The following is a 14,221-nucleotide window of genomic DNA, read 5'->3' as shown; positions in this document are numbered from 1 at the left end:
CTTAGAAATTAATATAATTCACTGCATCGAATGATGCTGGTATCATGAGCCTTGCACTCCCCCCGGCTGAGGCAGTTGGTCACCGGTCACCGGCTCACAGCAGCACACAGTAGCCCACGGCAGCACGGCAGCCCATGGCAGTCCACACCGACTTCCGGATGCTCCCAGCAGCCCAGCTCCAGGGAGAGTTGTTGTTCACAATCTTAGCTGTAGAGGGCGCAGCTCACTGGCCCAGGTGGGAACTGAACCAGCGACCCAGGCATTAGGAGCGCGGCGCTCCACCCACCTGAGCCACCGGGCCGGCCCTAATATAGTTAATTGTGTAGTGGAGCTTGGGGAAGGGACAGTTTTATTTTTTCATTTTATATTCCTCTTTATTGTTTAAATTTTAAGAAATGTGTGTTACCTCTGTGATTAAGAATAAAAACCTTCTTAGCCACCTCCCTTGGGCCCCCCATGTCAGCACCCCACACTGCAACCTGCCTCCTTAAAAGCACACGTCCTCTGCTCTGTGTATGTGTGCGGTGGAGGCTGGAGGACCTCAAAGTACTTCTGCTTTGCTGTCCAGTAGGAGTCTTGGAACCACAACACTAACAGCTTCTTTCAGGCCTCGACGTACTCAGGGATATGTGTGAAAGAAAGCCCAGCCCTCTTCCTCTCAGTACCACCAGCCGAGGGAGTCGGCTGAGCGTGCACTCATACTTGTTTGTATGTGGAGGGAAGAAGCCTGGGTCCTGCCAGCCTGGCACCACCACATACACACAGAGCCGGAAAGTCCCACTGTTATCCACGGTGTGTCTCAGATGTGGGGTCAGGGACGGAAGAGGCGCCTTTCTGAAGCACGCCCAGCTCCCTCCTGTCCGCCCGACCCCTCTCACAGACACGGCACTTACGAGAAGTTCAGCACGGGCTGGCCCACGTGGGAGATGTGCACCTCCTCCAGGTACCGGAAGGGCTGGAGTGTCGGGAAGGTCCCAGCGCCTGGTGGGTCCGACAGCCAGGTGCCCAGCATCCATGACAGTGGCTCCACCACTGGGTTCATCTTGGGGGGCTCTGAGGACAAAAGAAGTTGTCAAGCATTATACAAATAGCATCAAGTTAATAAGATGCTTAAAATAATGAATTTTGCTTCTTCCCCCCACCCTGCTGCGCCACCCCCCCCCCCCCCGTTCAAGCCGTTGCTTCTTAGTCTACTTGTGTAGGACACAGCTCCCACACGCCCACATGGACAACGATACCTGAAAAAACACTTAACATGTCGTGATTGGGAGCGATCTTTATAAGGCCCACATGACTCACGCTTAGAAATTAATATAATTGGGGGGCTCTGAGGACCAGGGGCTCCGTGCCCACTGGTCTCCTTCTAGCTGATCCCTGCTGAACTCTGTGTGGAAACACACTCTCGGCGCATGCCTTGTCATTCCAGCTCGTCCTGCAGGACACAAACAGCCCTGTCCTGTCAGAAGGGGAAGGAAAAGGCCCGGGAGCAAATGTCATCATGCCAGGTCCAGCTTAGGAACGTGGCTGCTCCCACACAGAAGGGACAACAGGGCCTGCAGGGGCTGGGGAGAGCCAGAGGCCCTACGGCCTCAGAGGAGGGCTGACAACAGTGGCAGTGCCAGCTCCCATGCCAGACCAGGGTGCCCTGGGACGGGGATCCGGTGATGGCGATAAAGGCAGAAGGGAGAACACAGAAAAGGGGACGGAGGGTTTCAGAGCAGCTACAATGTGGACAGCGCACTCCGTGGGCAAGATTCAAATGTGAACTTGGCCTCCTGAGAGAGGCGGCCTCCGGTTCAGGCCAGCCTTGCAGCACCCAGTGGGCGTCCTTTAGACCGTCACCCAGAAGGGCACAAGACTCATTCCACAAAAAACCTAGTTACGGAAGTGTGAGGGATAACACCCAAGCCTTGACTTGAAAGGGGTCCAGGGCCAGGATGCAGGGAGGGCAGGCTGGCTGGGCTCCCTTCCGGCCAGGAGGCAGGCCCCAGGCCCCCAGTGCTACTCCACCAGGCAGTCGGGGTCTGATGGCTGCTTAGGGACCACATGCTGCTCAGGTGAGCCTCATGGGAGCTGTGTCCAGTCCTTATGTACATTAAGGAAAAACTGTGGGCTGGTGGAGGACAGGACGCTGTGCACTTGGCCCTACCTCCTGCTGCCCATCAAGGGTGCCGAAAAGGAGGTGATTCCCAGATACAGCAGGAACTGTTCTCCTAGCCCCACCCTGCCCTCCATGCCCCCACCACACCCCCACACCCGGCCTTGCCGCAAATCTAAGTGCTGTAATCTGAACAATGGAAAAGCATTAGAGGAGAGAAGCACACCCAGCTGACCGGTACAGGAGGCTAAACTATGGAGGGGAAGGTTTGATCAACAGACCCAAACATGCCAAGACAAAGGGACCTGCTTGAATCTGGGCTGATAACCTGTGTGCCTTCCTCCATCCCTCCCCAGAAGCATAAGACACATGCAAGCACGGGAGTTCCAGAAGCATCTTGGCCTCTGAAATTGTACCACCTTCGATTGTAAATGGAAAGCAGTCTGGGAGAATAATATCCTGGAGGCAGAGAAGTGTCCAACCATGTCTGAGACAAGGAGGAACCGAGGAGGTGCGTGCCCAGGCTGGTGGCACAGCCCGGGGGCCTCGGTGACAACGTGCAGTGGGCAGAGAACAGCGAATCCACCAAGGGCTCTGGCCCTGCACAGGGCAAACCGGGCAGCCTCAACAGAAGGGTGGGTGAGAAGTCATTCCTTTTCCAGCCTAGGTCTCTCTCTCTCAGTACGTATTTCCTTTTCAAATTGCCTGCAGAAAGTAAGAAAGCGAGGACGGCAACAGCAGAGCTTTGACTGATACAATTTTCCTAACAAAAGAAACGCAAACCAGGATTTCAGTTCCAGTCTTTGATACAGACAAGTAACAGAAGCTTAGAATCCAGAGTCCAGACTCTAGAACCTGCTGACAGGCTGCGAGTTGCTTGTTATCTTGACCCTGGAATGCATTCACTCATTCCTGCAAACACCTTTCTTCCAGGGAGGGAAACTGCAGCTAGCAATAAAAGCTGACAGAAGACAAAGTCCCTGCCCACCTCCTCGGTGCCTACATTCCAGTGAGGGAAGACACCCAATACACAAAGGAATAGGGAAAAGCAGCAGAACTCAATGTCCTCTAGGTGGTATGCCAGAAAGGGAGATGGGGGCCATTGGGCATTTTGAGAGCTTACTTAAGAGGGGCAAGGATGGTCTCCCCGAGAAATGTGTGGAGACCAGGGAACGAACGGGGGGGACCCTGCAGCCACTCTGGAAAAGAGTGGACCAGGCAGACCTGCCACAGACAGAGGCCCTGGACTGGGCAGGCTGGCCTTGCTGGGAAGGAACTGGCAGCCAGCTGGCCCAGCCCCTGGAAGGGCTCTGGCCTTGACTCTGAGTGCACAGCTCTGGAGAGGCTGACATCTCTGGTGGTGGAAAGGGCCAGATTCTTGGTCTGATCTGAAGGTCGAGCTGGCTGGATCTGCTACTGGCCTGGACACAGGACCTGAGAGAGGGAGGTGACTTGGAGGTTGACAGCCTGAGCAACTGAGAAGATGAGCTGCCACTGACTGAGACGCAAGACTGAGAGGAAGAGGTGGGCAGTTGGAAGCTTGAGACACTACAGGCCACAATCAGTCAGCAAGATAGCCCAGGTCCCGCACTTTCCAGAAAAAAACAGAAATTGCTGTTTCCAGACAGATAGGTATAGCCTTGGAGAATCTCTCCATCTCGGAGACTTCTTTCTTCATGCTCAGTGCAGCACGGAAGAAACATTCTCTGCAAACCTCAGGCTTTCTGGCAGCTGTTGGGCCGGCCTGTGGCAAGTGCAGTGCAGAGCGATGGTCAGAGCCTGTGGTCACAGCCTGCTCTGCTCCCCTGACATCTGGGTCTCGGTCCCCACACATGAAACATGGCCTAGTCTGTGTGCAGCTCGGGTGGGGGCTCAGTCAAGGTGGGGGCGGGCAGGAGCCTTGCCAACCCAGTACTCTGGGTGCATGGAGAGGGAAATGGCTGGGCCCAGGATCTGACCTGCGGTTCCAGCTGCAGCTATGAACTGCGACCTCATTTCCTCCCCGCCTCCACACACACAGTACACCCATTAATGGTGCCTCATTCTGCAGGGGTCCTGTGGAGAGGTGAGGAGCAACTTCCACAGCGCCCTTCCCCGGGTAGGAGTGTAATAAGGGGACGGGTGGTATCGAGCTGGCAGGGGGCGGGGGGGCACTGATTTCACAGTCACTCTGGCCCAGAGGGTCTGTGTGAGCGCCAGGAGGGCTGCATGGAGTATTCTGCATTCTCCACCTGCTCAGGAAATGTGGCTCCTTCCCAAGTTCTTCTCTTCTGATGCAAACGTACTTTCAAAAGTGCTAGAATGCTCCCAGAAACACGGGTCTGTTACTCTGCAGGCTGCAGGCAATGTCCTTCTCCAGGCACCACGAGCCAAGCCCGCCCCCTGCTGGGGACATCACATAGCTGCAAGGCAGCCTCCAAGACCCCGAAACTGAACCCCGAGCTGGTGGAAGTCCGAAAAGCAGCAGAAGAAAAAACATTAATCCAACCACCGCCAGAAGGAAGCTGGAACTGAAGTAGCACAGAGAGACACTGGGAAACAGCCTGGATCACAGGGCAGAAATGAGGTCAAGAGAAAAAGAAACGAAAACGAAGTTAGAAAAGATCAGAGACCCTCCCCACCGCTGGTGGGAACGTGAACGTGGACACAGCCCGGTGCTTCTGTAAGTTGAGCACGGAGCCGCGACCCGGCAGCAAGCCCGCCCAAGAGACAAAAACACACCAGGAACTGTACACGAGCGTTCACAGCAGTGTTGCTCCCAAGAGCCAGGCAGGGAAGCCATCCCAAGTCCTTCAAGTGGACGGATAAATGAACGGGGCACATCCAGACACTGGAATAATACTCGGCCACCAAAAGGAATGAAGCGCTGACACACGCTACCATGTGGATGGCCCCTGAAAATGTTTCACTAAAGGGAAAGAAGCCAAGGGTGGCCAGATGGCTCACTTGGTTAGAGCGCGAGCTCTGAACAACAGGGTTGCCGGTTTGATTCCCACGTGGGCCAGTGAGCTGCGCCCTCTACAATTAGATTGACATCAATGAGCTGCCGCTGAGCTGCCGGAGGGTCGGCCGATGGCTCGGTTGGAGCATGAGCTCTGAACAACAGGGTTGCCGGTTTGATTCCCACATGCGATGGTGGGCTGCACCCCCTGCAACTAAAGGTTGAAAACGACGACTGGACTTGGAGCTGAGCTGCGCCCTCCACGACTAGACTGAAGGACAACTTGGAGCTGATAGGCCCTGGAGAAATACACTGTTCCCCAATAAAAAATAAAGACAAAATGAAGGGAAAGGCCACATACTGCATGACGCCATTTACATGACGTGTCAGAACAGGAAGTCCGTGCAGAACGCAGGCCACTGGTTTCTCAAAGCGACTTCAGAGGCAGAAGGTGCACGCGCCACACCCGTAAGACACAGGGAAGGAGGCGGCCATGGGCTTCACAGCCACTACGGCCTCCTCTGACCGGCAGGCCCCAAGCCAGCAACCACAATGTGGCATTTGAAACATGGCGGGTTCACTGAGCTGTTTCCAGTGTCAGGGACACTGTTTCAAAACCCCATCCAAAAAAACAGCCTCAAATACTGTGGTCACATGTTGAAATGATAATGTTTCAGATAATACTGGGTTGAACAAATGACTCAAATTAATTTCACTGTTTCTCTCTACCTTTTTAATGAGGCTATTAGAAAGAGTGTAATTATGTGTGAGCTCATGTGTTCCTGTTGGACGACACGGGACGGAGAGTTCTCCCTGAGGACGTTACTAGAAGGCAGACTTCACCCAGAAACAACAAAAACGCTGCGAAAAGGAACCACAGTAGGGGCAGCTGGTTAACTCAGTTGGTTAGAATGTGGTGCTATGTAGAAACACCAAGGTGGTTGGTTCGATCCCTGCATGGCCCACTGTGAGCTGCGCCCTCCTTAAAAAAAGAAAAAAAAGAGTAACCACAGTAAGTACTAAACACAGGCGTGGGCATGGGTCCCAGGGGTGGGTGCCCTGACCATGCTCAGGCATGGAGGGGAGCAGGCCTGCAGCCCATTGCTGGGAGTCACCTCACAGGCTGACAAAGGAACAGCCACGCAAAGGAGACTTTATTCAAAACACAGCATATAATAATAAGACAGAAAATAAGACATACACATAGACAGAATTGAGACCAATCACAGCTGATTTTTCATTAAAGAAAAAGCTTTTCAAGATTGGATAACAAACAAAAGATCCACTAAAATAAATTCAGAAAGGCGTTTCAGAAAGCAGGCCAGACATACCCAGGAAGGAGCAGGTGTCATGACCTTATTGTCAGGTCAAAGGAAGTTCAAGCCAAACGCACTGACTAGACATGGAACGGCTCTTCAAAATGCGAAGCTGCGAGTCCCAGAAAGATACGATGACAGGAACACTCATGCACCAAGATGGCAGCCATGTTTATACGGCAGAAGTGTTGAAGAGACACAGATGTTGGAAGAAACTAAAGGGAAGATCGATACACGTCTCTCTCTGTCCAAGTGAATGAAATACGAATAATGAACTAGAATACCTGCATAACATGATTAATAAGGTGCTTCTGACTGACATACACTGAACTTTGTAGCTCAAAACTAGAGAAGGCGCCTTCTTTTCAAGTTCCTCCAGAAGACTCATGACACATGACCCTCAAGTGGTCAAAGAAAACCTGTAAGTTTCAAAAAGTAGAAAGAATTCCTCCCACCACCGTAAGACTAGACATTAAAACACTAATAGATGTCCCTGAAAACATTATGCTATGACAAAGGAGCCAGACACAAAAGTGGAGATATTCTGTGATTCCACCTGCATGAATCTTAAGAGAGGTAACCGCATGCGGTAACCGCATCTGTGGTGAAAGGAAACACTACGTGTGTGTGTGTGTGTGTGTGTGTGTGTGCGTGTGGTGGTGGTGGTGGAAGGGCACACAAGAGCTTGGGATGTTCCCTGAGGGTGGCTACACAGGTGTCTGCACCTATCAAAGCTCGCCTAGGGGAACACCTAAAAGCTGTTTCACTTACGTAAATTATACCTCAACAAACATGCCAAGAGGCAAAACTCCCACAAAACCAGCAAACAACAAAAACAAATCAGAAACTTAACACCTTGTAACATTAGCACAGAGTCATGAGTGGCCAGGTGACACGGGCCTCAGAGCTCGTGGCCAGGGAGCAGTCCGGCCCCCAGGGCCTCCATCCATGATGGCTGACAGCTGCCCCATTGACGAGGGCCCTCTGTTGCAGATCTTCTGGTATTTTAAGAAGAGCCAGAAATAATTGATTTGGGGGCAAACTATTCCAATTTCTCAAGATGTGTTCACATTAAAACAACAGGCTGTAAGGTGAGTGTCACGCCCTCGTCCCTGGCTGTCCCGCCCACAAACTGGCTATAGCCTTGGGCTCTCCTGGCGAGGGATGAAGGCCTGGGGGGTCCTGCCCGCCTTCAGTGGCGCCCAGTGCACACCTGGCCCTTCATCTCCCTGCTCCTTCCAGCCAGGAGGGAGAAGGCTGGTCAGCCCGTAAGCCCCCCGTGTCCTGAACCAATGGCTCACATAATGTCAAGAGAAACCTTAGTTGCCCGTAGCTGTGTTTGTAAGCGAGCAGGTGTTTGTTTTGTGTGTGGTGCCCGGGGAGCTGGTTCTGGACACACGGACACCGGAAAGTTCTGCGTGTATGCTGGCCGCAGCGGGAGCTGCCTGCATGCAGAAATGGGGCCCACTGATGTCAACATGAAATTACTAGCCCGCAAAGACCAGGAGGACAAGGCCACAGAAGCTGCTGTGAAATGGGTGAGAACTTGGCTAAGATAGGTCAATGAGGAAGGGGAGCATGGCTAGTTCCATCTAAGAACCGGGTGAGAGCCGTCTGAGTGAATCCTGACTGCACCAAGTCTCCCAGCAGCACCCAGTGGGCAGACAAATGCAGAGCCGGCCCACCCTGGGAAGTTCGAGCTCGGGGGCCTGAGGCCGGCGTGGACCACACCTTGTATGCCTGGGGATGCAAGGTCTTGGGACGAGACTGCAGTGCTGGCCAGCGGTCTGCTAGCACTGGTCACGCCGGTCCCCTCTCTGCTCTGTGACAATGGCACTGGGTCAGGTCTGAGCAAAGGCTCACTCAACGGGCACCTTCCTGTGGGGACTTGGCCAGGAAACAGGGGGACCGGAGCAGAGCACAGCAGTGACTGACCAGTCACGGGGACGGGGACCAGGGAGGTGGTCAAGGGGGCTGAAGCTGGAAGTTACATGTCTGGGGGCCCAGAGGAGTCGCCAAAACCCGGACATGGGAGTGAGGCTTAAGACATGAGGTGGGTTAAGGAGGCAGATGAGAATGGGAGGGTGGGGGGAACGAGGGAGGGGGGCCCAGAAGCGCAGGCCTCCCAGGCTGGCTGCCTGGTGGGGGGACCGGCACCACCAGGGTGCAAGTGTGGGCCACGTGAGCCAAGGATGGACACTGCCCCAGGACAGGGTGGACACCCAGGACATGGGCTCAGCGTGGTCATCGGCCCCTGCACAGGGTGGGTGATTCTAGGAGAGCAGGTGCAAGACGGCTGAGGCCTGTCTCCTGCCTCTGACAGTCTGTCTCCAGCCCATTCCATCACACGTGTGCCTATGAGCAGACTTCGCAGCGGCCAGAAAGTGTGCCTGAGGCGCACGGGGCCGTAAGTCCCAGCTGTTTCTGAGGCCAGAGCTCACCGGATGGACTGAACAGCCAAATAAACACTCGACCGCGTCACACAGAAGCAAGCAAAAGGGGCAGAAGCAGTGCATTTACTTGGCAGAATATTAAAAAGGACGAGAAAATCCTAAAATGACTCTTCTTTTAAAAGTCAGAAGACACACTGTGAATAGAAAGAGTACCACTTGACTGAAATGAGGTGCAAGCTGCTACAGAAATCCCAGGAGATGTCACTGCCGAGCAGTCAGTCACAGGAGGCCCTCCGGAGCCACAGGGCGCCTGCCTGCGTGGAGCGCCTCGTCGCTGAGAAGCACTGCACATTCACCCTTCTGCTTGCTATTCGCTCTTCACTGCAATCCATTCCAGTTTGGACGACAACAAGGCAGGCACCACCGACAGGGTGGGCAGGGCCCAAGGAAGCTGCCCGTACAGGGGTAACTGGCACCCCTCTGCACCCCAGGGCCCGAGCCGGTCCTGCTGCCCACGGAATGCCTGCCAGCTCCTCGGCCATGCCTCCGCCCTTGTTTTCACTGAAGCTTGGAGCGGGGAGAACGACCAACAAGGTAATTCTAACACCCAAATGTCAGGTTGCACAAGCCTGGCACATTTCATTAAACTACATTCCTAAGGTGTGTGCATTTTACTCTATGTAAATTATACTTCATTAGAGAAATAAAAATAAAATGGATTTAAAAGTCAAACAAATAAAATGTATAATAAGTGATCTAGCCTATTTGCCACTTTTAACCTCTTCAAGTAAATCAGACAGGCTTTTCTATGCATTCTTTTCTGATTTCATTTTTCTTTTATTAAAATGTGAACCAAAATGCAAAAAAATTTAAATTTTCTCCAAGAAATTTAAATTTTCATTTTTTGGCCCGAGACAGTGAAAGCAGGCTTACCCATCCCTAAATTTTCTAAACTCCGGACACCGTCAAGGTTCTTCAAGGTTGTTTTCTGCCAATTGACGGGAAATGTTTGTACCTGGCTATTAACAGCTCGGCAGGAAGTGAATGCCGAACCTGAAGAATGCATTCTGGGAACTGTAGTTCCCTCTAAAAGATGTCGCCTCAGAAAAAAGTGGAAGATAAAGGCAGACCTGGAGAGAAACGAGTCTTAGAGCTGAGAAGAGAGATTAAGTCGAATTTCACAAAGGTCGCTCAGCCGGAGATGACAAATGTCTTGTGCATAGCTAGGGGTGGGCTTCTACCCTCCGCTACTCCCACTGACCACAGAGGGAACCGACTTGTTCAACAAGAAAAGGTCGTGGAGCCAGGCACACAGCAAAAGCTGCTGCTTTCTGGAATAGTCATTCGGGAAGCGTGTCCCTTCCTATCTGTCTCCTGGAGGGCTGGCCGCCCACTCACCTTGGCTTTAAAAGTGCACGCTCAGAGATTGTTCTGTCTCCTGGCAAACCTGTTAGTGTACAGGCCCTGGACCCCACTGACAGGAAACACTCACAGGGACCTAGGGACAGACTCCTTCCTGGCGCCTCCCACCCTCACATTGCTTTGTGTTCATAATGGTGTTTCCCGCCATGGCAACTGGACCTGACACTCAGTGCACTCATGCACAACAGGGTAGAGAGACGCTGTCGGGCGGAGAGGACACGACCTGGCTCGGGTGACCCGGGCGGGTGTCCCTGGCCTGGCACAGCAGGGAGGCTGCTCTTTTAAAACAGCAGCAAGGCCCTCCTTTATCACCCATGAAGCGGGAAGGCAGGCACGCACACCCCCCCGCGGGACAGGTAACAGAAAATAGGGCAAATATTTCTATAAAAAATATGAAAGACATAAAAGGAGACCAAATAATTATTATTTGCAGATATTATTACCTAGTTAATCCAACAGGCACAACTGAAAAACTATCAGAATTAATAAGTGAATTTGCCAAGATGGGTAGTTACTAAAGTTGGTAGTTTTCCCAAGTATTAGCAATAACCACATTAAAAACAGCAGGGAGGGGACTTCCAGTTTCAACTCCAACATGTGAAGACTTAGAAGTCATAACTCCTGTCTTTACAACAAGAAAAACACTGCACGAACTGAAAATTAATGACCCGTCCTGGATCCATCAGAGAAGTGGGGTCACAGATGCCACCCAGAAATCTGGACAGAGGTGCTCACACAGAATCTGCCAGGAGGTGCTCATCTGGAACCGAGATCACTGGTCGAACAAACTAATGAGAACTCTTGATGGTAATTTGGACGAAATGCTGGGGACTGAGTGTAGACAAGCATGAGTGAAACTCTGAGGGGCGGCAGTCCTGGGGGAGGGCAGCCCATAATTCCCTGGGTTTTACCACCAGGAACCTCACCATGTTCTCACCATGGAAAGCCAGCAAAAAAATAACTTCATGTCTCCGGTGGGGGTTGGGAAAAGGAACATTCTGAAACAAGCCCGCAGTACTCTCCAAACTAAGGGCTGCTGGAAAGCGCACAGCTTTATCTCACCTGGCCCAGGGCGGCCACCCTTCAGTCTTCTTGTTTCACCCACGGGGGAAGAAATATTTGTGAAGGTCACAACCCAGGAACACAGGCCACTAAAAGGCTGAAATTTAATCCTAAAATTATAGAGTGCTCCCCTCCCCCACTCCATTCCTCAGGGCTCCAACACAATAACAGAAATTATACACTGGAAAAGCCCCAAGGTGCCGACTCTGTGAAAGGAGTTCTTACAGAAACCCAAAGACAACAGGGAGGATAAATACATACATACATACATACATACATACATACATACATACATTAGAGGAACCTGAAGCCCCTGGCACCTACAGCTACAGCTACAATAGAGATGAGACATAGCCCAACTGCTCACCAGATTAACATGTTACTTTAAGCAAAAGATCTACTTACCTCAGTTTCTATTATTCAATACATCAAATCTACCTTTCAAAAAAATTACAAGGCATGCTAAAAGGCAAGAAAACTGTCAGAAGAGACACAGTAAGCATTAGAACCTTACTCAGACATGGAAGAGATTCTGGAATTATCAGGCCTGGAACCGAATCTGTCAAAAGGAAATGCCACACCTCGATAACAGAAATGAAGACCCCCTTCTGGATGGACAAGGCCAAGGAAAGAGTCAGTGAATTTGAAGATCTGTCCACAGAAACCTCCCAAACTGAAATGCAAAGAGAAAAAGGAATGAAAACAACCCCAGAATATGGGAGAGTTATGGGACAATTACAAAAGTGATACATATGTATAATGGAATAACAGAAGAAGAAAGAAAGAAGAAGAAGAAATATGTGAATAGCTGAGAATTTTTCAAAATTAATGACAGACACCAAACCACAGATCCATGAAGCTCAGGAAACACTAAGCATGATAAATACCAAAAGATCCACATCTAAGCATTCATATTCAAGCTGTAGAAAACCAAAGACAAAGAAGCTACAGGACAAAAAAAAGACAACCCTTAACAATAGAGCAAAAAATGATAAGTATAGTGGACTTCTCCTTAGAAGACATACAAGCATGAAAAGAGTAGAATTCTATATCCAGTGAAACTATCCTTCAAGAAGAAATAAAGACTTTTTCAAACAAAAACTGAGGGACTTCATTGCCAGTGGACATGCCCTGCAAGAAATACTAAAAGTTCTTCAGGGACATGGAAGACGATAAGCAGTCGGAAACTTGAATCCACATAAAGGAAAGAACAGCATAGGAGAAGGAATAAATGAAGGTAAAATAGAGTCTTTTCTTCTTATTCTTAATGGGCCTAGTAGATAAATTTTTGTTCAAATTAATAATAGTAATGGTGAGATTATAGCATATGTGTAAGTGAAATGAATGACAGCAATTTGTAAGGGATAAGAAGAAAGAATTGGGAATACTCTGTTATTATAAGGTACTGTCACTACCCATGAAGCAATAGAGTTCTTTGAAAGTGGACTTAGATTAGTTATAAATGTTTAGTGCAAACTCTAGGACAACCACTAATAAAGTTTTAAAAAAAGTATACCTGGTATGCTAAGGAGAGAAAATTAAATCAAACAAAATGGTCAATTAAAACTAGAGAAGGCAGGGACGGCCTGGTGGCTCAGGCGGTTGGAGCTCCGTGCTCCTAACTCCGAAGGCTGCCGGTTCGATTCCCACATGGGCCAGTGGGCTCTCAACCACAAAGTTGTCAGTTCAATTCCTCGAGTCCTGCAAGGGATGGTGGGCAGCGCCCCCTGCAACTAAGATGGAACACGGCACCTTGAGCTGAGCTGCCACTGAGCTCCTGGATGGTTCAGTTGGTTGAAGTGCATCCTCTCAACCACAAGGTTGCCGGTTCGACTCCTGCAAGGGATGGTGGGCTGTGCCCCCTGCAACTAGCAATGGCAACTGGACCTGGAGCTGAGCTGCGCCCTCCATAACTAAGATTGAAAGGACAACAACTTGACTTGGGGAAAAAAAAAAAAAAGAAAGGACAACAACTTGACTTGGAAAAAGTTCTGGAAATACACACTATTTCCCAATAAAGTCCTAAAATCTGATTCCCCTTCCCCAGTAAAATCTTAAAAAAAAAAAAAAAAAAAAAAAAAAACGAAAAAAAGAAGGCAGAAGAGGAGAGTAAAAAAAGAAGCAAATAGAAAGCAGTTACAAACATCAGTTATTAAATAGTTACAAACATCAGTTATTAAATCCAGCTTTAGCAATAATCACTTTAAATATGAATGGTCTAAATATACCAATTAAAAGAGGGAGGCTGTCAGAAATTAAAAAAAAAAACCCAACTCTCTGTTTTCTATTAAAAAACCCCACTTTATTTAAAGTTAAAGATATAGATTAAAAATATAGTGCTAGCATATATCAAAAGAAAGCTGGAATAGTTGTATTAGTTTTGGATGAAGCAGACATTAGAACAAGAAAATTATCAGGGATGAAGAGGGGCATCACATAATGACAAAGAGGTCAATTCTCCAAGAAGACAGAATGAGCCTTAATGTCTATGCACCTAACGACAGAGCATCAAAATACGTGAGAGAGAAACTGACAGAGCTGCAAGGAGCAACAGACAAATCCACTATCACAGGCGGGGACTTCAGCCCCTTCTGGGAGCAATGGCCAGGTCCAGAGTGCAGAAAAGCAGAAGGACAAAGTCGAACTCAACAATACCGTCAATCAAGTGGATGTAACTGACATCTACAGATTACTGTGACGGTTCATTTTATGTGTCAACTTGCCTGGGCTAAGAGGATGCCCCAACAGCTGCTAAAACATTCTTTTCAGGTATGTCTACAGTAAGGGCGTTTCCGGAAGAGATCCGCATTTGCTTGGTTAACTATGGAAAGCTGAAGGACCTCTTTTATGTGGGTGGGCACTGAGGGCCTGAATAGAACCAACAGGTGGCGGAAGGGCCAACTTGCTCTGGGTTTGGACATCAATACTCCTGGTTCTTGGGGCTCCAGACTCAGACTCAGACTGATGCGATCTACCCCGTCCCCAGTTC

General features: G+C 50.0%; 1 protein-coding gene across 2 annotated transcripts in view; it reads right to left on the bottom strand.

Annotated features, from left to right (window-relative positions):
- THAP4 (THAP domain containing 4) overlaps positions 1–14,221 on the bottom strand; it is a 48,697-nt gene that overhangs the window by 19,344 nt on the left and 15,132 nt on the right. Inside the window, exons 1-2 of one of the 2 annotated variants that reach the window (XM_033112836.1) lie at positions 9,682–9,782; positions 894–1,053 (exon numbers count right to left, since the gene is read on the bottom strand). In XM_033112836.1, the coding sequence (XP_032968727.1) occupies positions 894–1,053; positions 9,682–9,685 (164 nt within the window). In that variant the 5' untranslated portion in view covers positions 9,686–9,782. Of the gene's footprint in view, positions 1–893; positions 1,054–9,681; positions 9,783–14,221 lie in introns of those variants that run through there. The other variant, XM_033112835.1, reaches the window with a different exon arrangement.

This window comes from Rhinolophus ferrumequinum, chromosome 8 (genome assembly GCF_004115265.2).
Source record: "Rhinolophus ferrumequinum isolate MPI-CBG mRhiFer1 chromosome 8, mRhiFer1_v1.p, whole genome shotgun sequence".
Classification (NCBI taxonomy): Eukaryota; Metazoa; Chordata; class Mammalia; order Chiroptera; family Rhinolophidae; genus Rhinolophus; species Rhinolophus ferrumequinum.
The sequence above is the reverse complement of the archived record's forward strand: the minus strand, read 5'-3'. Positions and strand labels throughout refer to the sequence as shown.